General features: G+C 42.4%; 1 protein-coding gene across 2 annotated transcripts; it reads right to left on the bottom strand.

The window, feature by feature from the left end:
- PPM1F (protein phosphatase, Mg2+/Mn2+ dependent 1F) lies at nt 1–25,989 on the bottom strand. 2 transcript variants are annotated; one of them, XR_010744928.1, is made up of 9 exons: nt 25,793–25,989; nt 16,256–16,386; nt 12,525–12,724; nt 11,244–11,432; nt 10,062–10,205; nt 9,049–9,142; nt 7,499–7,910; nt 7,239–7,333; nt 1–1,092 (listed from the first exon to the last, which is right to left on the bottom strand). XR_010744928.1 is itself a non-coding variant. In XM_066331389.1 (8 exons), exons 1-7 carry the CDS (start codon nt 25,966–25,968, stop codon nt 7,537–7,539), a joined length of 1,308 nt encoding a protein of 435 aa, XP_066187486.1. In that variant the 5' UTR covers nt 25,969–25,989; the 3' UTR covers nt 1–7,333; nt 7,499–7,536. The 2 variants fall into 2 exon arrangements, 1 of the variants encoding a protein (XP_066187486.1); XM_066331389.1 differs by having other exon boundaries at nt 1–7,333.
- Nucleotides 25,990–27,862: the final 1,873 nt, after the last annotated feature.

Here is a 27,862-nt window from a genome sequence, read left to right as displayed (position 1 = left end):
TTCAAATCACTACACTTTATTAATACTTCAGAACCATCAGATCCTACAGTGGCAAGGTTTTATCCCCCACCTGTTTCCAATCACTGTTTTGAAACAACTTCTTGCAATATGCAAATAGATACATGAGGCACTGTGTGAATACAAAAGTGACAGTACAAAAAATCCCAAAAATTAAACATCATGCAATACATACATATATAAAAAATATGGTAATGTAGCATAATACACACAAGCACTATTAGAACAATCCATGTAAATGAATGTACAATATGCATAGCATTTAATGATCAGTGACAACAGGTTTTCAACCTGTGCAAAAAACCAGTCAGCTTAAATAAGAGTTTTAAGAGACTAGATCACTGGTTAAGCCACAGCTTATCAAACCTGCTGTACTGCAGCTTTTCTGCTCAGGGTCACAAGTGCAGATTAGCATACAAAATAAATAAGGACTATGATTCTACAAAACTTGGCTAACAGCTCCTATTTCAAAGTCACTGGCCCTCTTACTTTCATTCAAGGTTCATCAGCCAACACAGTGGCAAGAAATGTGCCTCAAGCAACAGCTTTGCTCTTGTGCTGTTTTAATACTGATAAGATACATTTTTAAGTCAGCAGGAGTAGTTACAGAGGTCTCACTGAGCACTCCTCAAGCACAGGACTGGCGTTACAGTAGGGGGCACACCCTGAAGGCTGGCACTGGCTGGGAGGTCGCTGAGCCTCGGGCTGTGCTGCTGCTCCCTCCCTGACTGCTCCGCCAGCTGGGACACGACAGAGAGCTGGGGAGGGCAAGGAAGGCAGAAAGATTCCCCCCACTCTCAACAGTGCAAATGTTTGAAAACACAAACAATCTGCAGGAATAAGGAAAGACAGAGACAAGAATGTTTCTGAAGTCCTGTAATCAGGGTGAGAGCTATTGTTACCTGAAATAAGCTTAAGTATTCCTATGGAGTAAGATACAAATAACAGGATTTTTTTCTTACATATCCAATACTGGTCCATGCCAAAGCAACAGTTACTGTAGTCTCATCCTAGCTGACATGGTTCTTTTTACACTGTTGGTGGTGCAAGCCTCCAAAGAGCAGACCAAATTCACTATGGACACAGATGAAGTGAAAATTACAAAGTGGCAACTAAACTGACTTTACAGCCAACAGATTTTATCCTCTAAAAAGCAACATTCTGGGGAGGGAGAGGGTGACAATGTACACAGAAGATAGAGAAAAAGAAAATAGGGAGGACACAGAAGAACTGACTTGCAGAAGAAGATGAAGAAGTTAAAAGTAATTCAAGTAATAAAGTTTAAGGAACTTAGAGTTAAAAACTTTATACTGGTCTTTTTTTGGTCAGTGTAAAGTTTTGACCCCAAATAAAACAAATATCATGCTATTATTAAATACAAGGAAGAAAAAAAGGAAGAAAAAAAAGTGGGAAAACAGACAAAGAAAGCTGCATTAATCATGCAATATTCAGCTAAATGCCTTATCACAAAGTTATGAAGGGCACCACAAAAGAAGTATTTTTATTGCCCTGAGAAGGTCCCCACAGGATCACCCTAGCTATTATCTCCTCACCCTTGGACATGCAAAAAGAACCACCATCCCTTAGATAAAAGGATAAATAGTTTCTGGCAGGAATGATGGTCACACATTCCAGCTCCATTTGCCAAAGCAACAAGCTTTTTACCTGCCCAATGTATGGCCTCAAAAGGCAAAAATAACTTCAAGGAGTGACCCACTAGATCAGGAAGGACCAATGACATTCCTGCACATGGAAATCCAGAACCATTTAATCAGTAATAACTTCAGTACTTGATCTATTAATATCTCCTGGAAATTAGTAATCAGGCTTAATACTTGAGAGAAAATTCAATAATTAGGATCTAGCTAGTCACAAAGCCTAGATATATTTAACTTTCTAAGGAGCTGAATGTGTCTTGTCTCTTCAACTAAAAAGCACGTAATAAGACATAAAACTCTGACTGAGAGGAGTTTGTTATCAAAATAAAACAGACATTACAAAGCAGTCAAATTCATTTGCTTGAAACAGTGGTTTTCAGCTGACAGTGCAATGCCAACTCCTCTAGGATGCTTTTTTTTATTATTCCATTGTTTGCATTCCAAGAGGCTTGAAAACATTTCTTTTCCTATTGATTTTGTCCTCTTCTGCTTAACAAAAGTTGCATCTTGCTAAATTTTTTATGTGGCCAACACAGCTGTCCCTTGTTTATTTTTGTGTGCACCAGCAGCAATGTGTGCAGCTTGGAACATGCATTAATCCAGGGACGCTGAACAGCTTGTGAGTGTTCAGGTCTGATGGGTCACACCAAGGGAAGGGTTTAAGTGATTCTCTGGAAGATTTTGGTTTCCTGTTCCATGCAGAGATGATGTTATCTGTCACAAGAGCCTACCAGCTCATTTTAAGGCATTATTTTAACAAGTGTCTATGAGGGATACATGTTCAGAGGTGCAGTCACTCCTTCAAGTCTCCATTTGTTTACTTCTCAGCTGACATGACTTATATAAATAAAAACAGCTTTAAATGAAATAAAATCTAAGAAATATATTAAGCCCAACCAAAACACATACAGAAAGCACATCTGGCTTAGCTCTTAAGAGCTGTCAATGCTGCAAAACAAATGCTCCATAGGGCTGGTTGGTTGAGTGGCTCGATTTAGTAACAGAGAGAGGACCAGCCTCTTGGTTTTGATGCTGTTTGAAAGGTTATGATGAGCTTGGCAGAAACCACCCTGGTTTCCAGCACTACTCAAATGCAACCAGACCTGCTACAAATTTGTGTTTAGGCATTAGTGTATAACTTCGCGTTGACTGTGAAGATTTGCATTCATTTGAAAGCTCACTTTTCTCCTTCTCCAGTCCTTCCTGGGTGACATTCTGTCTATCAGAAGGGTTTGCTCCTCAAAATGGGAGAATGGACCATTTTTTCCTTGTAGGAATCTGTCTGAAGGCACAGGCCCAATTGCAAAAGGTACAGTAATAGAACTAAGCAGAGAAATTTAATTCAGGCTTAACCAGAGCTGAATTACACATGAATCATCTTCAATCTGCTCTGTTGTGGCTAACATCCCCCCACCTTCTCACTAAAGCATTTGCTTGATACTTTAGTACTGTAAGACTAGAAACAGACAATGGCTGGTGCTGCACATTCAGTACCTGCATCCACAAGAATACAAATAATTTAACCAACAGAGTCAAACTTGCACGAAGAGTAGACCTGGAATATTAACTTAGACTTATTGTCTACGCCCTTTATAGATTGAGGGCATTTGCTGTTCACCTTTTCTGCCATTTACAAATACTACATACAAAAGTTCTTAGTCATTTGTTTTGGAAACACCTTTTTAGGTTAGTTTTTAGGTGGTTTTTTTGGGGTTATTTTTTTTGCCTGGGAGGGAAGCTTCAACCCCAAAGGACTTATTTAAGCTTTAAACTGAACACAGGTTTTCCAGTGCAGACAGCCAACTTATCTCCAGGACTCAGAAAACAGGAGAAGCACTTTTCCCAACATCCAACAAAAAAGTGGAAATTTTAGAGGCTCCTCATGACAGACGGTTAATGGCCCTGGAAATGCTTTTTTAAAGAGCTGTATCACAATTGACTTTGAATTAAGTGTCTATTAAATGCTATTAAAGTCATCACTGTGATTAACATTACTCTGGTGCCAGCACTGCTGCAGCCACTCAGTGCCCAATTACTCATCCTGCAGGGCTCCCCATCCCCTCCACTCATTAACACACTCCACGGTTACTCACGGCAGCACTTGCACAGTGACCAGGAGCTGCAGAGGCTGGGTGCTCCCTCTCAGCACTGCTTTACAGGGGAGGATGTTTGGAAAAATCCATTTAGGAGCATTAGCTTCCAAGGTAACATTGAGGGGTCACAGTAAGTCACCTTGGACACTTTCAGTGCTATTCCTTCTTTGGCTGTTTGAAGACAGAGTTACCACAGCTGGGCTCTGCCTTTTTAATGGGTGTGTTTCCAATTCTTTCAAGCACTGGTACTTCGCTCGAAAGAACTGACATTTGTAGCTCTATTTTCCAGCCCACTTCCTTTTTAAAATAGGCATTAATAATACTTAAATGCATTCCTGTCTCTCTCTTTCACTCCTCCATCACTCAGAGGGTGGATTTTACTTAATCTCCCTCTGCTCTAGAATTTTTCCTGCATTTCTATCATCCGTATTCTCAGGGAAAAAAAAAAAAAAAGCCAAAATCAACCTCCCCAACAAATATTATTTGTAAAAATTTAATCTTGTCTCTGTCAAATCCAGAATATTCACTGTGTTAGGTGTGTGGCTTGGAAGGAGAGGATGGGGAAAGGAAGGGAAGGTAGAAGCATGAATTATCCGTAAGCAAAAGAGGTGTTGGATATCTACCCAGCAGAACAATTGAAGCCGGTTTCCAGTCAAACAACAAAAGAATTTAAGTCTGCTCTGTGTGAAAAACTCAGGCTCCCTTAAAGAGCAATTTTTCTTCTGCTGAGTGGTAAAATGCAGCAGCAGACATTCATCTGGAGTCTAGTAAGACATGAAAATTATTGAACATTTGTCCTGAATTCTTCAGCTAATTTCTAAAGCTTCCCCCCAAGCTGTATTAGGGATTTTCCTGTAGATGACACATTAGGAATTACTTATTCTAGCAGTAGGATACAAGCTGTCTTTTTTGACCCATTACAATTTCTGTTGACCTGACCAAACTTTTTAAAGTTGTAAGAAATCTCTGAAAATTAGAGAAATACTTTTAATCCACGCTGTAATCTCCGAGTTCTCAAAGACTGTTCCTATCCATTTACATCTCAAAGAAATGAAGCACTGTGTCACTCAGAATGAATGCAAATGTAAGGGAACAGCTTCTAAGAATGCAGAATTTCTTCCCTAGAGCATTGCTTAAGAATTAGATTTTATGATTGCCACAGACAGCTTTCTAAAGGCCCACTTCACTTAGCTCCCATAAAACAGAAATTATCAAATTTGAAACAGAAAAGGATATGCTCACATAGCTGCAAGAATCCATCAAAAGACTTAAGACTTTCTTTCCTCTGTAATGCAAATCTACCCAGAAAAGACTGGGAAAAAAAATAAAAAAAACCAAACCCAAAACTATTACAAAGAGTTTGGCTTGTTCAGTCCCCTTCACTTTTGAGGAAATTTGGCAAATTTCAGAAACTAAACTGTATCATGAACTTACCAACATTTCCCACCTTCCTTCATAAATAGAATAATTTTCCCCTCTCCTGATAACCCTCAGATAACAACAAAATCAAGCAATTGTGCATGATTCTTACTATATTAATAATAGAACCATTTCCAAGACACCAAGAGGCATTAGTGGTCATCAGGATTTAGCATGGAATTGAGTATCTGGCTAGAAATCAAAGAGAGGGGAGTTGATAAATCCAAGGGGATCACTGAACAAGTCCAAGGGCTTCCTTAACTGGAGAAGGTTCACTGCAAACACTGATGCCTGCCCCACCAGGCTGCCATAATGGAAATCCTTCCCCATACATTTTAAGACAGAAAAGCTCCTGCAGCAAAACAAGGCAGTCACTGTCTGAGCTGCTGTGCAGTGAGAGAGGAGGTCACTGAGGAGGTCCTACATCAAAAACTGTAGGACTGTCCACAGTAATTCCAGCAAAAGCCTTGGGTCACTGCATTACCCCCATCAGCCAAGGGTCCAGAGACTGTGAACATAGACAGTGCTGCTCTGTTCTTCCTCTGAGCCATTCCAGCCCTTCCACCTAAACTTCCTCCCCGAGCAACATTAATGCTCACCATATTTTAATCAACAGGACTGACATATTGCAATGACATGTGCTTCTAAATGCGGCATACAATCTTGCTGCCAGATGCAAAGCACTTTTTGTTTAGGCGCTGAAATTAATAACAAATTTGCCATTGAGCCCTCAGATCTTGTTGAGTCCTGCTAGCCAGGCAAGACAAAACACAACCACAGGCTCTAGCACGTCATGAATAGAGCAGTTGTGCAACACTCTCACACATTCATTATAATTCTTTCATCCTTGAGCTTCACAGTTCCTAAGAAAGTTATTCAGACCCAAGAGGTTCATGAAGTGTGGCCAAATTAACCTTCAATTAATAAAAGATTGTTACTAAACTGTTTCTACTTCGTGTTACTAAATTTTCTTGTGAAGGCCAGAAGTTACTTCTTTTTAAATGAAATAATTACTCATATTGTTACTTTATGATTAAATCCCGAGAGCTTTCTGCACAGGGCAGGGAGTAAGTCACAGTGAAGCTTTTACTACAACCCACAAGATTTGGCAACAATGAGAGATGTTTTCTTGAAACCTAGTTACCACTGAAACAATTCACAAACTGAAACATTTAAGTGCATCAATGAAAACAAAATGTCACATTTTAAAAATTAGGAACTGGCTCACTAGACTATGATAGCCAGCCAGCAATCCTGGGTGAAATATTTAAGGCACTTGAGGGTAGTCAGGTTTTTTTACACCAGATAATAAACACAGAGCCACTTTAAAATTCCAGTTTAAATAAAAACCACAACAAAATAAAGTAACACTGCAAAACATTCCTCCAAATATAAAGTTCAGAAAACTAACAAATAAACACTTACAATAAAAATAAACTTCTCCTTTGTTATAGTACACAAAATAGTGGCAGGAAGAGCACATTTACCTGCTTGAGCACACAAACTGTAAAGATCTCTCTCAAATACCACATGAGGGGTCTTGTCTTTTCAGGCTGTCAAATAGCCAATAAGCATGTTTGTTAGGGAGAAATAATCCAGTGCCGTTAAATATCAGATTCCAGTTTATAAACCAGAGCATCCCAGAAAGCAGTTCATTTTCTGTCCTTTTCCCTGGGATATTTCTAGCTAGTTTTGCTGCTTTTCTGGAGCATCCAGTTTTATTTTCTCCTCTCCCTACGCACAAACGTTAAATGTTTCTGTTGAATAAAGAGGCCGCATCATTCTCGTAGTATCTTTGGTACAAACCAAAAGCACCTTCCACAGCACACTGGTGTCACCCAGTCCCTGCACCCCGAGCCTGGTCCTACAGAACACACACAGGAAGAAGCTTTTCTGTGGTGGGGGCAGCTTCTCCCCATCACCTTCCAAAGTAACATCACAGTTAAATACAATATACAGTGCTCTTTTTAAGCACTAATTTGAATTTTCACTTAGAATTCATGAAAGGCATATTTTCATCCATTAGCTTATACCTATTATGGTTTCTTACCACTTCCAGGAGAGAGGGATATGACCAACACTCTGGGACACACTTTAGTGTCTGCTCCCAGAGATGAAACAGCTGTACAAATCTCCACATCTGCTCTGTGTTTTTCAAGGGGAGGGAGAAAAAAGGGAGAAGGAAAAGACAAATGGGAACTCAGTAAAAGGGGTCTTGCCTTTCTGTTCCACGTTTGTCCATTTGTCCTTTTTCCTGATACATTTCACCCACTGTATCAGAGGCTTCTTCAGTGGAAAGCAGTTCCTTACCTGCACTTACTTGAACATTCTGGACTAAGCAGATTCTGTCACTGTGTGGCTGCTGCCTCGCAGCTGAGGAAGTTAAAGGGTGAGCTCTGAGCATCACCATCAGCCCCAGGGCTCTTAGAGTCTCTGAGACAGTCTGCCAGGATGTCCTGAGGATCCCTCAAGAACACCACCAGGACAGTGATGTTGTCACTGGATCCATTTTCCTTGGCAGCAGCCACCAGTCTCTCTGCTGCTTTGAGCCCCACTCCTTTGGTCTGCATCAAATGATCCAGGACCAAGTCCACAACCTCATGGGGCTTGATGGCATCGAAGAATCCATCACAGGCAAGGAGCAGGTAATCTTCTGAGCCAGTCAGCTCAAAGGAGTCTCCATCTGCATCACCAGAGACATAGGGCTTCTGGCAGATGTCACCTGAGACAAACAGGCAAAGCAAAGGCTTTATTACTTCAGATGTAAACAGGTACTTCTTCACCCACCAATTGCTTTTACATCCTCAAGGATGGCCAGATCATGTTCCAGAGGTACCTGATGCAGGACAACAGTAGTCAGAAGCCATGAAATAAGCACAGAAGACATTTGTTTCTTTAAGCATGCTTGGAACCTACCTAAACCCAGTGGGTTTTCTAAGGAGCTACTTTAATTTATGCTTCCCTAATTTTGCAGGGAAAATGAGGAATTTATTCCTAAGTTTTTTTTCTCTCAAATATATTTGTGCAAGAAGACAGGCATTTATTTTGCAGGTATGCTTCCAGTCTAGCATTCAGAATACCACAAAAATAATATTTTTCTCAGCTATCCAGATATACATCACAATGCACTAAGAATCTGCTCACTGTGTTTGGTTTATCAGTTTGGTATGGACATACATACCAAACATGTTGCTACTGATCCAAATAGAAGTAAACAAATTCCATACTAATCTGTTCCCACTCATACATTACATTTATTTACTGTATTGCCCAGGTTGGTTTTTTTCCTCTTTTTGCCCTAATTGGCAATTAGTAAAGTAAGCTTGTTTTATAAGATTGTGAGAATACTACAATTAAAATGCCCTAAATCGCTGGATATTGAAGGAGAATGCAGTGATCTGACTTCAGCAGAAAGATCTGCAGTCAGGAGAAAGATACATTCATATTGAAGTGGACAAAACCCCCTCACAATTCAGACATTCAAGCACATAAAAAAAAAAGGTTAGAAAAACACTTACTGCTTCCTTCACTTTCACAAATTAAAAGCTGCATATTTGTTAAACTACTGTAAAACATTATAGTAGTTTAGGCGTTTCTAGGAAGCAAAATCTTACTACTAGAAAAAATAGGACTATCATGGCTAGTATGCAAAACAGAACAACATTTTATGCTCTCAGTAAAACCAATAAGCTGATGTAGCTGCAAGCCACGTAAGTCCTTGCCTTATGGGAAGGACAGTAAGTCCCTTACTATTTGTTTGATGCTGAACAAGACACCATTTACAGCAAACACAGAGTCTCAGGTGGTGTGTTTCAAACAAACGTAATCCGAAGTTTACTGATTCTGATGGTTTATCTCACCAATTGCTCTGGAAACAGCCAAGGTACCATTAACCCTCCAGCAGTCCATGTAGGTTACACAGCCACCCAGAGTCTCAATCCTTGCTCTCTCATCCTGAAAAACAGTGGAATACATTTTGTTTGCTGCTCCAGCTTCTGTATTTCTACAATGAACACAGCAAACACTTACCAGAATCTAGCACAGAAACATACACATAGGATTGGACATTGACATTGACACTGGAAATGAGTCACTACTTTCCATCCCTGCTATGGCTTGTCCACAAAAAAAGCAGAACTCTCAAGTTTTTGTATCATTTTTTACTTTCCCATATGGATGATTAAATTTTCCTGCCACTTCTTCCAATTCCATACAGCAATTGGGTGAATACATAAATGTTCTGAATGAAATACACGATAACTAAGCTAAGTAACAATAGTTTTTGCATTGATACTCCTTTAACTGCTCAGTTATGACAAATATTCATGCAATGAAGGCAAAGGGTCATGCAATGCCAGCTAAACTTGCAAAGCCCCCATCCAATTTCATGGAATAAAATATCTGGCTATTTAAAATAGATAGGAAATGCAATGCACTGTAAGCCAGTTAGGCCAGTAGATTAGCATTAGCTTTTCAATGACAGGACTGCATATAATGAAAGACTTGCATTATGCTAACATTTTAAATAGCTATTAATCTCAAATTACTAAGATATTTTGTAACAGGCAGATTTAAATTCACACACAAAAATCCTGTGAAAGTCTTTACTGCGAATTTTGAATAGTCTGGGCAGGAACTGAAGTCAAGACTATCAGTACCACTCATTAGTACTTCCAAGCAGGGAAGGGTAAGGGTTCACCTTGTCAAGACACAGGAGTAGATGCAAAATGAGAAATAGTTAATTCCGTGCATCCTAACATACAGTATGTATAATCACGTAAAGCACCAAACACTTAAAAAGGCTTGACTCCAAAAGGGTTCAAGAGAGAATCTGACACAACACACTTAAGAGGAAAAAACAAGTCAGACTTACTTCTCTTTCTGGTTTGTGAGGTTCCATTAATGTCACAGCTTTCCCTTGCTGCACCAGCATCACCTGAGAGTCTCCCAGCCATGCTATGTGCAGTTTGTTCCCTACAATCAAGGCAGACACACCTGTTGTGCCACTCCGCAGCTTCTACAGAAGGAAAACAGGTGTGTCAGGTGAATATTCAACAAGCCCTACTAGGATATAGGGCAATATTGAAAATTTAGGTTCAATCACAGTAAATGCAGTAGATTAGACCTGTTAATCTTAACTCAGGTACTTGAAAAAAAGGTACAAGATAGTAGAGAAGAGACTTGACATAAACTATGTATAAACATTTTCTAATATGCAAATGTTCAATACTATCTCTTATGTTCTTCCTTCTCTTGCTATTAATTCCAAAACAGAGACATGCAGAAAAGCAAGAGGATCTGAATTTCAGTAGAATGAACATTTTACAAACATGTCTCTCCAATCCCTTTCACATTCTTCACTCTATCACTAGCAACTACAGATACCTTGCTCCACACAGATCTCCTTATCCTTGGGTATTTAAATGAGAATGCCAACAAAGGAAAAACATTTAACTATCCAAGATCCCACTTAAAGATGAGTGTCAGACCTTATGAAATGCTGGTCCCTCTTTCATACCTCATTGACAGAAATGAAGATATTGACAATGAGTACTTTCTCAGTACTGCTATAATAAGAGTTCTCAAACAGTGTAATGCAGATTTGAAGAAACAATGTTCATCAGTAGGTTTAATGAACTGAGGCATCCAATTTAAATCAAACACATTTTTCACTTACAATCACCAGTGACACTAATTGTGGGACAAGAAAGGAAGAAAAATCTCTTTTCCAGGTAAGATCCAGGACAACAGAACATCTGGAGGCTGCCTGGTTTAGACAAGGAGGCACCAGTATTCTCTCAAATAATTGATATGTCAGAATCATTTAAATCACTTTAGCACTTCTTTTCAATTACTCATCTTGAACTCCCAAGCACTGGTTTTCCTCAAAATAAGAAATAATTTGATCAAACAAACCCATTATATGTAGCATAATTTCATAAAGAAGCCAGTGATTTAAATAAACTGTACTGTCAGAATTTTCTGGATAATACCACAGTGTCCAACAGCTCTCAGTGTTATTGAAATACAATGGAACTAATCTCTACCCACTCACCTCTCTTTTGGCTTTGAAAAGAAACATTTCATCTGTTTTCTGGAAAGAGCATTTCAAGGCCTCAGCTGGATTCTTAACAATCTCTTCATGCAACCCAACGTTGACATGTAAGTGGGTTGCTGAGTAATTGGCAGCATCCACTCCACCGTGGCCATCGAATACCGCAAAGTAAGCGCGGTCAACGTCATCCTTTTGCAGGGAGGGAGAGAGGAGACATTCGTGTTGGAAACCAAAATAGCTCACAGACTGCTACCAACAAGCAAAGATTCTTTATTCTGGGCTTTCTTCCATACAAATGGCAATTTAAGTCCATTTACACATATACAAAATGGATAAAATGGGTATTTTGCAGGGCAATTATTTTTCTTTGTTTGCTGTTAGTCACTTCATGTCCTTCAAAATAACCTGCCATTGAAGCAGCAGACTGCTGGTTATACAGTCCTCTGGTAGTTTCATGAGCCGGTACTTGTACAACTGCTGTTTTCCATATCATAGAATGGTTTGGGTTGGAAGGGACCTTACAGACTAGCTAATTCCAGCCCCTCTGCCGTGGGAAGGGACACCTTCCACTAGACCAGGTTGCTCCAAGCCCCTCCCTTGTAGCCCCTTTAAGGAGTGGAAGTTGTTATAAGGCATCCCCCAGAGCCTTCTCTTCTCCAGACTGAACAGCACGAGCTCTCAGCATGTCTTCACAGCAGAGGTGCTCCAGCCCTCTCATTATCTGTGTCCTCTGGACTCGCTCCAGCAAGTCCAACTCATTTTTATGTAGTAAGTCCCAGAGCTGGACACAGCTCTATGGTGGAGTCTCATCAGAGCAGGGTAGAGGGGCAGGCTCCTCTTCCCCAGCCTGCTGCCTTCACTGCCTTTGATTCAGCCCAGGACATGTTTGACTTTCTGGGCTGCAGGCACACATCACTGGGTCACACTGAGCTTCTCATCAACAAACAGCCCCAAGTCCTGCCCCTCAGGGCTGCTCTCAATCCATATATAAGTTGTGTCAACCACCAGAACATTGTAACTCCAGCAACATAACACTAGGTGAACTTCCCATCTTCCCCATCATAACTTATGACATGAATCCCAAAGTCACAAGCTCTTCCCTGCATCACTTCTTTATCAGGGCAGCAGTTGGCCCCCAGCAGTGTGAGTCACTAAGTCCTTGCTCCGGTGCAGACATGACAAATAACTTATGGCAACAGATTCTCACATCACCCATCACCAGGGCTCACAGCAGCGTTGCAAAGCTGCAGGGGCGGCCTCCCCTGCAGTGCCCCGACTCACCGGGAGCCCGAAGAGCTGGTTGAACTCCGGCAGCAGGACGTGGCGGTCCTCCATCTTGCGGCGCGCGTTGCGGATGGCGTGGATGGACACCAGCAGGAAGCGCCGCAGGGGCCTCAGCGGCGGCAGCTGCTTCTGCCACTCGGAGCACACGTCCCGCAGCTTGTTGAAAAAGCAGCGCTGCAGCGACTCCCCATCCAGCACTGACAGCACAGAGACAAACACTGAGTGCTGTGCCCCACTTTCCTACACTGTCGCATCTTATGGCCTGTGCTTCCTTCGAGTGTCTTTCCCTACAGCTACATACATACATCCAGCACCCCGCCTTTACAGGCTCTGCAGGAATTAAAATGAAGTCCTGAGAATAACGTGGAGAGAAAGTTGGAAATGGAAAACAGTGTAGCATTATGGATAATAGCAGCTTGTTTACTTGTTCTTTTTCAAAATTAAGGTTTATCAAGCAGGTGATTACATTACAAAAATCCTAACAAAGACCCCCTAAAAAAATCAGTCTGGTATATTAGACATGAATGTTATTATGTTAGTGAAATTAGTAAGATATAGTGGTAAATAAAATGAATAATAAAAGGGAATTATCAAGCAGGGAGAAAACCCCTCAATATGAGATTGCTATTGTCTTGGACACAAGGGCTGAAAAAGCACTGGCCTGGTTTTGGGTCAGATTATGTCTGACAGAACCACTTCCACAGAAACAACAAGGAAGCCTGAAAATGTTTGCTGAGGTCAATAGCTCAACTCATAGTTGAGCTGAACAGATTACAATTGTAAGCTGTTATCTTTACCTTTTTCAATACTCATGGTTGTAGGAGCTGCAGGGACAACACTTCCGCTACTCTCCAGCTTTGTCATTACAAAGCACAACTGTAAACACCCATCGGGCAGAGTGTGAAAAGCTCCAGCCAGACACTCAAATCCTTTTCTGGATACATCCCAAAGATCAATTAATCCAAACTTGTTCATCAGACTGAATGCCTCGGTGCTTGGCATTGTGTCTAGCTTTACAACACAGTATCCCTCCAAACAGGTAACAATTTAAAGTTTTTTTTGAGTAGGAAACCTGCCTCAATGTTAAATCAACTAGCTTCAAAATGCACTGAAAACAACACTTACAGAGCAAAAATAATTTACTGGTCACTAGAGTATATCCTAAAGAACTGCAGTGCATGAACTATCTTTCCTATACCTGTTTTATCCTGACTCCTGCTAACACTGCTAGCATTAAAGCTTCCTCAGAATTCTTTTTTATAACTCTTGGTTCTCAAACTTTTTTTTTTTTTCTCAGCAACAGTGGCTAGCCAGTGTCAGATGCATCTCTGGGTGTGGAGAATTGAAAGCTTAAATTTAAACACACATCTTTGATTAGTAGCCACTACATACTAACCAAAATTACTTTTGATTTGCTTAATATATAAGTGTTACTGGGCAAGCTATAAAAACTTTTAAATATTAAATTATCCCTTACACAAAATAACTAAATAGGACAGCATCTCAGACTAAAAGCTTTGCCTACAGCTTTTAGTTTACACATTTGTAAATGTCTAGACTGATACTAACCAGAAGATATTGCTGTTTAAATATGAAGCTTGTGAAATCTGACAAAGAATTTAGTACCTTAACAGCAGAAATGCTTCTGCAGTGTACCACAAACAGTGGTACTCACACGTGCACACACCCCCACTGTTGCTTTTACATAATCACTTCTCTTTCATTCCAAGAAGGCCTTTTTTTTTTGGACAGATTTATTACTGCAGTGCAGGAAGAGAGTCCATACCGTGCTGTAGCACAAGGAACAGCTTTCCTTCTAGTTGTACAGTTAAAGCAATGTAATAGCAATTACAAGACAGGAGAAAACAAATACAGTCCAAGGGTGCAGGAAAATGAACACCTTTAAAGTAGCTGTTCCTTGCTGAGATCAGGTAACACAAGTACCTGAAGAATGAGCAAATTTCCATCCCGTTTGATGGGGAAGTAAATGGTCAATAGACATTTGATGTAAATGGCAATGGTGACACAAGAACCAACATATAAAACATACAGGAATATGGAAAATTGAATGGAAATTTAAGAAGGTTTCAACCATCAGAACAGGGAGGGCTCTGGGGTATTTGTCAACAAGGAACAGTAGGAGAATGTGACCTAGTTCAACATGAAACTCGCCCAAGGATTTTCCAACTGTGTCTGCATAATCTTAAAAGTAGAGTCCAGTCCTATCTTTACAGCCTCCAGAGTAAAAAAGCAGCCTGAATATTGTACAAATGTCCCAAATATATACAGTAACCAGAGACATCAGATGTTTGTGATCAAGAAAATGTCCATGTCCTATCAAATTCTTCATTACTCCTTGCTTCTAAACATTATTTCTTTATTATTCAGATAGGGTTCATTTTGGTTTATGGCCCCAAGATTTAGATAAGACACAGAACTACAGATTACAGTCCTAGACTCACAAATATATAGCAGTTCATGTCCTCTATTACTGCCATAGTTCACCTCAAAGGTAATTACATGGGACTCAACAAAGAGTCTGCAGCACAGTGACTGCAGGATGCTCTGATAACAGTTTCCAACTGCTTTGTGCAAACCCACGTAATTATCCTAGGTGAGTTACAATATGCTGCCTCTGACTTTCCTGTGGAGGCTGCAGTGACCTGGCCACACAACTCTTATTTGCCAGCTCCCCCTCAAGGCAGAGCCCTGCTCCAGGTCACATTAGCTGCAGCGAGTGAAGGCCACAAGCATTAAGGTGAGGGATGACATAATCAGGGTGCAGCACGACTTAATTAACTGAGTTCCCCCTCCTGCCATTTCAGACTTGGACATGAATGCTGAAAGAGGCTTCTGGGAAGTGTCATATCCTGGCCATTGCACTGCTCTCTTTGGGGCACACTGAACTGCCTTTCAAGCCATCCCAGGGAAATGGAAGGGTATTTCCTCTTACAGAAAAGACTGATTTGCCTAAGACATCTCCTTACCATTTTTATCTTCCACTCTGCCTGCATCCTGCCCCATTTAAATTCTTGGCACTGGGACTGAAGGTTTGGTGAAGTCTAATGTTAAACACTTCAGCATGTAAATGCAACAGGACCATCTGTTACACAAGGCACAAACCCAGTGCTCAGTCACTAAGGTCTGTTCTCTCCCCAGTTCACCCAGGAGAAAATGCAGGCACCAGGTAGAACACATGCAAGGCTCTTCTTCCCTCAGCATCCCACCTTTATAGGGGAGAGTGGGAAGAAAAATCATTGATAAAGACACAGACTATTCAGCAACTTGCCAAGAGAAAGATCTGGAGTTTCAGGATGTTCAGGATGTGGAGGAGCCAGAATCTGGTTGCCAAGACAAAAGCAAGATGGTTTATCTGGATGAATTGAAGGTGTTGGTCTGGCTGTACAACAGCTGGTGATGGTCAAGGTCAAAACACAGGAGTAATTAGCTAAGGTCACTCTACCAAAGGGAAAAGGGCACACTCTCCCCTTTCAGAAAGCCAAACCACAGGATCAGTCAGGGCTCCTGACACTGTGTTTGCATGTTGCCCACAAAACTAGCACAGCTTCCTTTCATCCCACAGATACCCAGCAAAAGCAAATGAAGTTCCATTCACTGCTGCTTTAGTTAGGCAGCCTAACCAAATAAATCTGGGAAACATTTCAAAACACTGAAGTCTTCTGAAAGACAAGCTCTGGGAAAACCCCAGACAGAAGAAGTATACTTACAGGTGAACCTTTCCTCATCTCCTTCTCCCTCTGTTTCCACATTTTGCAGCTTAAATTCAGTCAGGTCTGTCTGGAGAACTTCATCAACTGCAGCATGGATCAATGATGCTGCAAGAAGTGGTGAAACATCTCTGCTGGTAAGAAAAAGAAGAGAAAGCAAAATAGATTGCATTACTTTAAATGGAGCTACAACCTTGCAGCATATGGCTGGTGACCTCAGACTTAGAAACCATTACACACAATAATACAAAATTCTTTAGTAAACTAGTAGAGCAAACCATATGTTCAGTATTTATTCACACAAATCTTTAGTAAGATCCTCAGTTAGACAACTGCTTTCTCAAGAATGTAAAGAGGAAGAAGTGTATGAATCATATTTTCAAACTGTTGCCTCACACTCCAGTCGCAGATGGTACCTCTTTCTCTTGAGCTCTCAGATGGGAACTGCTACCTTCAATTCCAGCCTCTGAACACACACATTTTGTTTCTATTCAGTACACAGAGCCTCTTGCTTGCAGTCAACAATCTCACCACAGACAGTATCAAGATCTCAGCATTGTGGTAGATGCAAATCTCTAAAAAAGTTACTTGGAACTCTCCTTCCCTTCACCAGAAAAGTCACACTTAGTGCTAACCTCCAGCCCTTATCATTCAGTTTGTTCTGACTGGAAGTTTTCCAAAGAAACCACTCAGGTAAAATATGCAGAGAGCTGAGACTAGGATGAGAAGAAACTCCAAGTCTTGTCATTTAGATGAAGCTTTTAGGTAGGCATCCAGAAGACAATAAGGCTGCATGATCTGCTCACCATCTCCTGACTCATTCACTCAATGCTTTATTCAAGCCACATGCTTTATAAGAAGCACACGCTTGCTATTATGTTTTTGAATCTGTAAACAAATAAGTCCTATCCAACCCCAAAAGGAAGCTACTATAAAATAACTCCTATACTCACTATAGTCTTGTGGCAAGCACTAGCAGCTACAGTACACAACACATGTTGCAGCCATTTTCTGTGAGCACAATGAAGAATAAGAATCAACATCCATAAAAAGACACTTTATCCATTGTTCATGGAGTGTTTGATTCCCACAAGGTATCGAATTACACAACCAAAGCAAATACCACATTAAGGCACCTACATCAAGTCAAGGACAAGACTTTGTTTTGCCAGGAAACATTTAGAAAGTTCTGCATAAAAACTGGTTTGCTGGGGAGTACGAAATGGTGGAAGTACTGGCCTGTGATGCTGCTCAGCAATGGTTTGTGCACACAGAAGGGCAGGGAGGGGAAGACCGCGGGGTTTTAGATCCCGGTGACAACAAGCTGAAATGCATTTTGCCATTGTGCTCCTGAAAGACGGGCCTTGTCACATCCTCACAGCCGTGTATGAGTACCTCCCGTGGCAGCAAACAGAAAGCATTGTGTCAGTCAGCAGGCTCCAACACAGGCCTGCTTTATGCCGCACATTCTGTGGCACTGACGGCCCAATTTAATGAGTTATTTCGGTACTTCAAATAGATGGCAATGTGTTTGCAGTCCTTTCAGTGCTAGCTGCAGTCATGTCACATCAAGGGAAAACAGAATGTGGCTTTTTATTTCTTTTTTAAGGCTAATATGTTTATGGGACTCCGTTTCTTGCCTAGCTTAGTTAAAGTAACAATGCCTGCTTATAATGACTCTGACACTGACAGACAACCTTTTAAAAGGTCAGGCAAGGAATACATCCAAAACAGATATGGCACCCCCTGCCCTCCAAAATCCTTCTTCCTCTTGTTGTTCTCATAAGAGAAAAAGAAAGGACTATGAAAATATAAGCCCCACAAACAAGGTCAGATGTGTTGTTGATGCTGCTGACAGTCAGAAGCTTTAGTCAAAGCACGTTTCAGCTCCACAAATAGAGACAAGAAACATTAAGAAAACAGAATGCATTTAGCTGCACAGTGAGAGCCACAGCTTCAGACATCCTCAGAATTTCTCTGCTATGCTGGAGGAAAAAATCAAATCTAGCCTGGGTTCACAGCTCACCATCAAAAGAGGGCTTAATACTTTGGAGAGGAGAAATACACAGAGTTTAAACAGAGTCCAGGATTGCTGAACTGGGTCCATAAAAAGCAGCTTAAACAAAAGGAAATCTACTAAGTGCTATAATGCACAAGTTCTGTATAAACCTCTGCTTACAGGATGCCTGTAACAAAGAAAAAATTTACAAATTATGTCACATCCTTAAACTTTTTCCAGTTGCCACCCAGTTCCTAAAAGGAAAATTCAGTGATTCCTCAGTACAGATATGCTTCATTCAGCTTTGCTTCCTATGTATTTCCTCCCCCTCTATCATTCTGCAAATCTATTAAAAGTGGTTGTTTATTGGGATTTTGTTATGCAGACAGCAACAACATCAAATAATTAATTCCAACACACTGAACAAAGATAAAAGTCTAAAAGGTTACCCAACCTATTTAGTTCAATCTCAGTTCTGAACAGAACACATTTGTAATTACTTCATTAACTCTTTATTATAGCATTACCACATTGGCAAGACTGATTTTCAGCTGAGCTCAAGTACACGGAGCTCCAAGGAATGGCATCTTTCATTCAGGTTCAGTGTTTACCAGTTCTAAGTTCACCTTCTAAATCAGAGACTTCAAGAGTTAACAAAATGGGTCATTAAAAAAGAGCAAAAACTGCTGCTTTAGTTGAGAGCTACAAGGTCTCACTTGGCTGGAGAGTATCTGGAAACAGCCACAGTACCTATGGCAACCAGTGCAAAAGTAACCCACTGCAATTACCATTGCAGACTTCAAACCTTTCCTGTAAGCAAAGAAGAATGTCACTTATTGTTAAAATCTTCCTTTCAAAGAAGCCCAAGACACCCTGGTGATGAGCTGAACCAAGCATAATTTAATCTCCATGAATCAGAAGGAACACTGTAGCAATTTCCTAAGTGGAAAACCAACTACACTGGGAAGGAGAGGAAAGCTGGTGGGGTGTGTTACACGCACAGGATGCTACTAGAGGGGAATTTTAGAAGAACCAGGTTAGCCCCGTTTCTCTGACACGCAACACTAAACACTCAGCCTCAGCACACACGGGCTAGTAGTAAACAGACCTTGAATTTCTTTGCTGCAGGCTATTTCTTTGCTAACATAAAGGGTGTGTTTTGACCACAATAAGAAAAATATTTGAAAAGAATTAAAGCATGTTGCAACAGTGCAGACAAGGCATCATAGCTTCACCAGCAGCTGAAGTCACATCAACAGTGGCTGGAACATGGAGCTTGTATCCTCCAGCCACTCACAGTAAAATACAAGACCCGCCTCAAAAACCTGAGTACAGATAAAAGAGGTAAGTTAAAGACTAAAGAAATACTTATGCTAATGAAGATGACACTAAAATTTATATGCCACCCTCCTCCTTGAAAGACTCTGGACTACTGGACACACACAGTACTGGTAAAAGGAGCTATGCAAAGCTCCTGCTGATACACATATCTCTGGGCCAAAATACAGTTACACATGGAAGTAGAATGAAACTATGATATTTTGCATACTTTAGATTTGGCATAAATGACAGACCAGAACTTGCTTCTCTTGTTCACCTTGATTCTCTTCTGCAATACAATTTCATTATCTATTTTTTTTATTTCAAAAGACCACCACAGCCACAGTATAATCACATATGTCAGGTCAATTATAAGACTGTTACTGACCCTTTTAGTACCAAGTCTTCAGAAGGAAAAAACCAAAATATTCATGCTCTCTTGGGAAGCAGAACCACAATAAGATAACTTCTTACTCATTTTTATTTGGGTCATTAAATCCCCAATACACTTGCAGCAAGTGTTGCAAACAAGTCACCAGTTCAAAGATGTTCCCACCTCTTCTTCCCCTCCAGTTTAAGAAGGTACATTCAGAAGTCTCTAGCAAACAGTTTTTTGGATAAGGGGGAGGCACCCAGAGCATCAAAGGTCAGGCCACCACACCTTGGCCAGAGCCTGATCTACAACTATAATTTTTACAAAGGCTTGGAAACAACTGACAGACTTCTGCACTGTTCCATGCCCAGCTTACAGGGGCTTTGAGGACGTGGGGTAGTGCAGCAGATGGCAGATCCTAAAAAGCTGCTCCTCAGCACTGGGAGCAGAGGAGTGAGCTCTGTGTCACCTTGGAGGGTGGTACACAGTCTCTCTAGGACATGCCAAACACCCCATGTTTACACAACGCCTTCTGCATTTTTATTTACCTATTTTACAAAAAAAAGAATTCATATTCCCCCTACCCCAAATACACACATTCTCCCACAGTACTGACAGGAAATCTGTATAAAATAAAGCACAAGAGATTACCAACTGTCTTGGCCAAGTATTGATCACTTATCTATCAGATTAAAAAGTAGTGTTTCTAGACATTATGACCAAAGTCATGGCAACAAGGCAGCAGTGGTACTGCAGGCCAGAGCACCAATCCTTGCAGACTGTGCATGCACACATACGTTGGGGGGAAAGAAGTGCTCTGTCTGAAAGCACAGGCTCTAGCATAGGTCAGCTGCAGCCTTATGTCCAAGGGAAGATGTGGCCCTCTCTGCTCCATGGGCTCTGTAACAGCAGAGGATCACACAGAGCACAGCTCTGCCACTGCACACCAGGGTGTGTTTCCAGCACGTTACAGCTCTATCAGCAGTGGGTTTAGTGCGGATCTGCAAATGCCAGCAGTTCCCCAGCAAATGAAAGATCCTCTCACACGGCCAAAATAATAGCGGGTCACAAGTTCCCTCATAAACAAAAGCTGCTTGTAGTCAGTATTTTCTCCTCGATTTGCTACTTTTATTTCCCTTTCTCTTTTCATTGTTATAATAAACTACAGAATATTTCCACTCAAGCAGCTTTAAGCATTAGCATTTAATAGAGCAGTACTCAGAGTTCCCAGGGTGATGGTGGCCAGAAAAGTAGAAATATATATCCATTAAGGAGAGAACATCTGACATTCTACAATGCACAGGAAGTTGTTACTTGTGCTAATGACACCAGGTCATTAAAGGAGATGAACAAGAGGGAATCAAAACAAATACATAAACAGTGCCACGCACAGAATTTCCATCTCTTGTGGTTACATGAAGCAGTTTTTTCCAGCTTTTCTTATGAAGCCACCAGAAGCAGCAGCTTTAGACTCCAGAATCCATCTGTTCAGGCCCTTCAGTCATTACTGAACAGTTTTTGTACAAAATGTGCAATGAAGAGTCACCTGCTACTTCCATTTCATTCTCAGCAGGAAGAAGAACCCCACAGCAGAACAGGAGAGGCTTAATTCCACAAAAGCCACTTTTCAATTAAGCCCTAAACATGTTGTTTCAAATTTGAGTATTTATCCTGAAACAACAATAGAAAGGCTCTCACACAGATTATGAGAGCAAAATATGCAAACACGTTCCCAAGCAAGAAGTACCAGTGCATTACATCAAATTCTTCAAATGAGGAATAAAGATGTAAGTTTTAGGGTATTTATTAAAAGCAGAGGTCACTGTAGAAAGTAGTTTTCACAGAGGAAGAGACTAAAGGGTGTTTTAAGAAGAGATTGGGAAATCAGAAGCTAGGTAAGATTTTCCTCTTCCCCTCCTCATACTTAAATCACATTAAAACATCAAAAAACTCAGAATTGCTGAATTAACTACTCTAAAAGAAGGGACTACTGGAAATAAAGATGCCAGGGCCACACCTTGGAGTGAGCACTACCGTGAAAAGCACAAAGACACAAAACAGGATGCTGAGGCAACAGCAGATCGCTTGGGAGGGGGCAGAACAGGAAGCCCAAGTCTCTCAACTGTTATTGTAGTAAATCTCCTCCAACAGGAAGGCTGCAGGAATTTCACATTGTTCTTTGGATATGTCACAGGATGGCCATACAAGTTTCAGCTCCTATCAAGGGGAAGATGAAATTTCTATATTTGGGGGTCTGATTTCATCTCATGTTCTGTTGCAGTGAAAGTCAAGAATATTTCAGGTTAATTTGTAAAGCTTGGGAAGTAACTAATTTCATCTATTTACATAGACTTTCAGAACACAGCTATTGCCCAAAAGTGTATGTTAATTAAAATTCTGCAAAACAAGATAACTTAAGCCTGCTCTGATTCTTCAGAATGTTATGTATGTATTTAGCTGCAGTTAGCAGCAGGCAGTCCCATTGATTTAAATGAACTATTCAAAGTAGAAATATCTGCAAAGCTTCACCAGATGAGTGATTTAGGGGCGAGGCCTGCCAGAGAAAAAAAATGGTTTGCTGTTTTAGCTGGTGTTTCACTACAGTAGCTGCATTTGCAGAAATTCGTTAAAATAATTCATTTTTGATGACGACATTCAGGGCTTAGCCTGACATATCCAGCTGCTCCCATGTAAAAAGATGTGTGCAGCCTTGGAGAAGCAGCAGCATTCAGAAACTCCTTGTTGGACCGAACCAAAGTTACTTCTTGGCCCATTCTCTTCCCGACAGAAATCCTGACCAGCAGTGGAGGAACAACGCTCCTCATTGCAAAGGCACAAAGGTTTGTGTCTGCAAGCAACTGGAGGAACAAGCTAAACATCACCACATGTTGTCTCCTGAGCCAAGGGTATTGGTGGGCCTTTATTGCCTGTGGACCTTGATTAGCTTGGGCCCTTCTGGGCATGACCCAAACATCTGTGCACGTGTGAACAAAGTACCTGACAACACAGAAATGAAAAGCAGAACAGCTGAACCACGTGTCAAACTTGATTCCCAATAACACTTTGATCTACAGAGAAATCCTTCATCGTGCTAATCACCATGTAAAATACATTCTGTGATGCTGGAGTGCCAGAGAAATCTCACACTCAGGAAATAGAGATCAAGCAACAACGCCAGGAGTCAGCAAGGTACATCAAATAACACCTTCACAGTGTTGCAGCTTTGCAGAACAACACAGTGATATTTGAGGGTGTGTGTTTTTCACTGAGCTGTGTGCTTGGGATGCTGCCACGACAGCCTGCAGAGCACTGGGTCTCCACTACAGTGACCTCCTGCACAGTCACTGATCTGGCACCACTTCTGCATCTTCAACAACCTTTATACAAACATTTAAATGTCCTCTAATGCCACTCCCCACCCTTATTCTTCCATTTCTTAAAATCTTTAACGTCCTTCTTTCTCTTATTCCCTTACTATCCCCTCATCCATTTTATTGAGGATTCACATCAACAGAAAAAACTAACTTAGCCTTAAAAGCTGCATTTTAAATTGACCCAGAGCAGCAAATAAGGGGAAAAAATGTAATGTTGGCAATTTCTCACACAATCAGAGATTTGTTTTACTTCCTAATTACAGGGATTATAAGAAGGCCTGCAATTTCAAAACATAAGATCCCCGTCTTGGCCTTGGGCTGTATCAGTCTTTTTCTCCACATGCAAGGACCTAGTCTACCCAACAGGAAAATGCAGCATTTTTGCAACTGCAAGATGAGGTTTCTCTTTGTCATAGGAGTCCAAAACTGAGCTCTAATTCTGCAGGGATCCCTACACTTGACACTTCAGATACACTACATCACACCCAAACTCATGGCTTCACCCAAACACAGAGCTACCTGCAGCCAGCCATGAGAATTCATAAAAAAACTTCCCTTATCTATTTCTGTTTTCCACAAACACTTCATAAAAAAAAAAAGAATTAATAAGTAGATTGCTGCAGTTTAACTCTGCTTTACTTTTTCTAGCTCTCTTTCCCTTCCTTTTTTTTAATTGCCAGCTCAGGATTTAGGCAGCTCCACAAGAGAGGCTGAGGAGCCAGAACTGGCTGCAGGGCAGGTATGTGAAAAATGCAGCTTCTGACACTGGCAGGCTCCTCTCTGTGTAAACACCAGGAGTGACAGGTGAGGTGAAAGCATTGCAAAACCATCATTCCTCTTCTGTTTCCACTTGTTACCGTGCCCAATAGGCAACAGCAGAACATCAGCAGATATGCAGATCAGAAATACTGATTTTTAAAGCACTGCAGTTTGAGTAACACGTCCCATAACTCTGCAGCCTCATACCTTCCTTTCTAAATCAACTGCAGAGAGCATCAGCGTGGCCCACGTGGCAGAGTAGGTGCCATGTGATAAGTATTTGTTCCAAGACTGGCATTACCCTGTTCTTTAAAGCACTCACCCAGAACCGCTCTTGCTCCACAGAGTTCAAAGATTCAATGCACGTGATGAATTTGCAACTGCACTGTGGAATGCAACAGCTGTGTTTTGTTCAAGAGCAATTTGGTCAGAGCACAACTAAATAATGCAATGATTACCTGTGCCTTTTTAAACTACAGACTAAGAAATTGTATTTCTTTGGTATGCATTTCTCATCTTCAGATTTAGGCACACCATTTAAGTGAGTGATATCACGTCCACAATCAGCTCTGTAATATGTAGGAATAACTTGATTTTTAAGGCAAATTTCCCAGACAAATTAAATATCTAAAAATCACCTACACACTTTCAACAACAACAAATCTATTTGGTGTTAATAAACTCACCAGATGGTAGTGAAAAAGGTAAGTAATTCAAACTGTTTACTACCTATCAAATTCCTCTAGTAAGCAGGTAACACTCAGCATACACCAAACCAGAACCAGTCTCCTCCACACCCCCGTACCACAGCACGGTTTGATCACCACTTGTGTCCTTTTAGACCATCCACAATCCCTGCTGCTGCCTCTCCAAAGCAGGCTGGTGAAGCAGGTTGTGGCAGGAACTCGGGAACAGCTGGAGTGCCCAGGCCCCACTGCCGAAGTGCAGTAAGAGAGTGGAGTATCAGGGGACAAGAGACTGGTGGGACATAACTTGTTCCGGATGAAGCATGAACTTGCCAACAGAAGTAAGTCACAGTCAAATTCTTAGGATTAAAGACAAAGTCTGAACTGTTCAGGATGAAGGTTATAAGGACGCGGTCGGGGGATGACAGAAGCATCACTGATGAGCAGCTGTGGGTTCCAGCAGTGCTGTGACTGTGCTCCTGAAGTTTTAAGAAAACATCAGCTTGAGGAACCCACAGAGGCCGGGGAGGGCCGGGGAGCTGAACAGCCCTGTGAGGCACCCCACGGACCGTGGCGGAGACCTGCCCATGACCCACCCGGGTGCCCTGAGGGGCCGAAGTCCCGCCGTGGGCCCTCCAGCGCAGGATTCGCCCTGCCGCGCTGGCCGCAGCCTCGCAACCGAGTCCGCGCCGGGAGTGCGAGAGCGATGTTTTTGAAAAGCACACACAAACAATGCCATGAAAGCACGGGGCCGAAGGCCTATGGCCTGAAGAGAAGCGATGACCAGTCACCAAAAGTAATTTAGAAGGGGGAATAACAGTAAAAACAGCTCCAAACCTAAAAGCCCCGGAGACGCTGAGGGCTCTGTCCCCCGCCCCCGGCGGGCCCCGCGTCAGGAAGAAGCGCCTCCCGCGCCTGCACCTGCCGCGGCCCCGCTGCCGGCCCGGCCCCGCTCCCTCACAGCGGCCGCCAGCGGCGCCCCGGGGCGGCCCGGCCGGACCGCCGCCCGCCCCGCCGCCCCCTCACCTGCTGCCCAGGAGGCTCCTCGCTCGCTCGGCCAGCGCGCCCGGCACCTCGGGCCTGCTCAGGGCGCCGCACCCCGCGGAGCTCCACGGCAGCGGCTCCCCCGGGCCCAGCGGCGCCGGGAAGTCCCTCAGGAAGGAGCTCAGGGGAGCCGCGGACGGCTCCAATTCCAGCGCCATGGCGGCGCTGCCCGGCCGGAGGGGGGGCGGGGCGGGGCCGGAGCCGAGCGAGAGGAGCCGGCCCCTTTAAGGGACGCGCGGGGGCGGGGCCGAGGGGGCGGGGCCGCGCGGAGGGGGCGGGGCCGCGGAGCGGGCGCGGGGCCGCGAACAATGCCTGGAATTGCGGGGACGGGAGCGGGCGGCCGCGGCTCCGGGTGCCCTCCTGCCACACACTCTGCCATCAGAGAGGGGCTGAAAGCGCCAGAAAGCAGCGGGAAGGCTTCCCAGGGATGCCTCTTCACTGAGCCCTCCCCGCGGTCAGCACTCATGGAATCCTAGAATAAACTTAGCTAGAAGGGACCATCAGGATCCCCCCAGCACCTCACCGTGTGCCTGACAGCATCGTCCACCCCTCCTATGGCTTCCCCTCCAGACCATTCCCCATCCTCGTGGCTCTCCTTTGCATGCTTCCTCCTGGCCAATTTATAACACTAGTAGCTTAATGTATTTTTTATATTGTGGTGCCCAAAACTGCTCACAGTACTCAAGGTGAGTACTGACACAGGCGAGTGGCTTTTCTATCCTAAAATACTTATTCTACATTAGATTATGACCAATTACACACTCTGACAAATCACACATGGAGATACATGCAAATGGGAATGGCGCAAAGAGATTTTACAACCAAAAGTTTGTCAGCGAATAACCAAAGTACAAGCCATACCTGGAGGAAGAGGAAAGCATTCCCACTCAGCTGAGAAGGCACAGAGAACAACCATTGACAGGTTTCCCACACTTCCAGGACCCTCTCCAAGCATTACAGAAACCCCAGCCAGCAGCAGCCAGCTGGCACACAGAGATGTTCAGAGCAGTTCGTGGTGCTCAAACCAGGCTACAGGTAAGAGAGGACTTAAACAACTGAACCAGGACAAGCACCCTGGAAGATGGTGTAGTTTATGCCAAAACCTACAACTCTGAGGCACCACATCAACTTCATTTTTAATACAAAGTCGTGGTTCTTCATGAAAAGAAGCTATTTGCTCCAGCCTGGTTTTACCAGAAAGAACTAAAAAGAACTACAGAAAAAACCCCTTTTACCTATGTCTGTATCTTCTAAGCAGTACTGTTAAAACATAGTTCATGTTTGAGCTGTAACTGTATAAACAAACATTTGATCAGAGAACAGGCTTGATGCTGTGGTATTTGGGCTGTGTTCTCTGGTTCAGTAAATGCACACACTGTGCCAACCAAAACAGCAGAGTTGTAACATACCTTTGTAAGGACTTGTCTTTCCTCTCGTTGCCAGTGCATCCCACGTCAGGTCGCTCTCTGCATATTCTGTGTTGAAATGCAGCAGCCTTTGCACCTTCCATCTGACCACAACTAGTGCTGAAACTGTTTTGGGGCTGTAGATGACCCAAACTGTACTACTTGACCAGATGACCAGACATGCTCAGCCATGAGCACACAGAAGGAAAAGGGGGAGTATTATATATTTGTACAATGAGATTTTGCAATGTGGCACTCAGGGCTGCACACAAAAGCACAAGGACACTCCTTTTGACAGCAAAACTAACCAACACTGAAATGACAGTTCAGGGAACATACAGAACAAACTGTAGTTTGTCAGATATGATCTGTGTGACCACAGAGGAACAAACTAGCATGGATACTCAGTCTTCCAGCAGCAGGAGGAGGAGGTCTTATTTAACTGGGGCCCATTGACCATGAGATACCAACTTGTCTGCACAGGCCATAATTTGGGAATCACTGCTCATGGCAGATGTTGCCCTTCACATTTATAATTTCCATTTTGTATGTCTGTTGGCATTATTCATTTATGCAGCAGAATGACAGACTTGAAGCAGTACTCTTGCTACTGCAGATGTAATTTAAAAACCTGACAGCTACTAAT

The sequence above is a fragment of the Sylvia atricapilla genome, chromosome 17 (genome assembly GCF_009819655.1).
Source record: "Sylvia atricapilla isolate bSylAtr1 chromosome 17, bSylAtr1.pri, whole genome shotgun sequence".
Lineage (NCBI taxonomy): Eukaryota > Metazoa > Chordata > Aves > Passeriformes > Sylviidae > Sylvia > Sylvia atricapilla.
The sequence above is the reverse complement of the archived record's forward strand: the minus strand, read 5'-3'. Positions and strand labels throughout refer to the sequence as shown.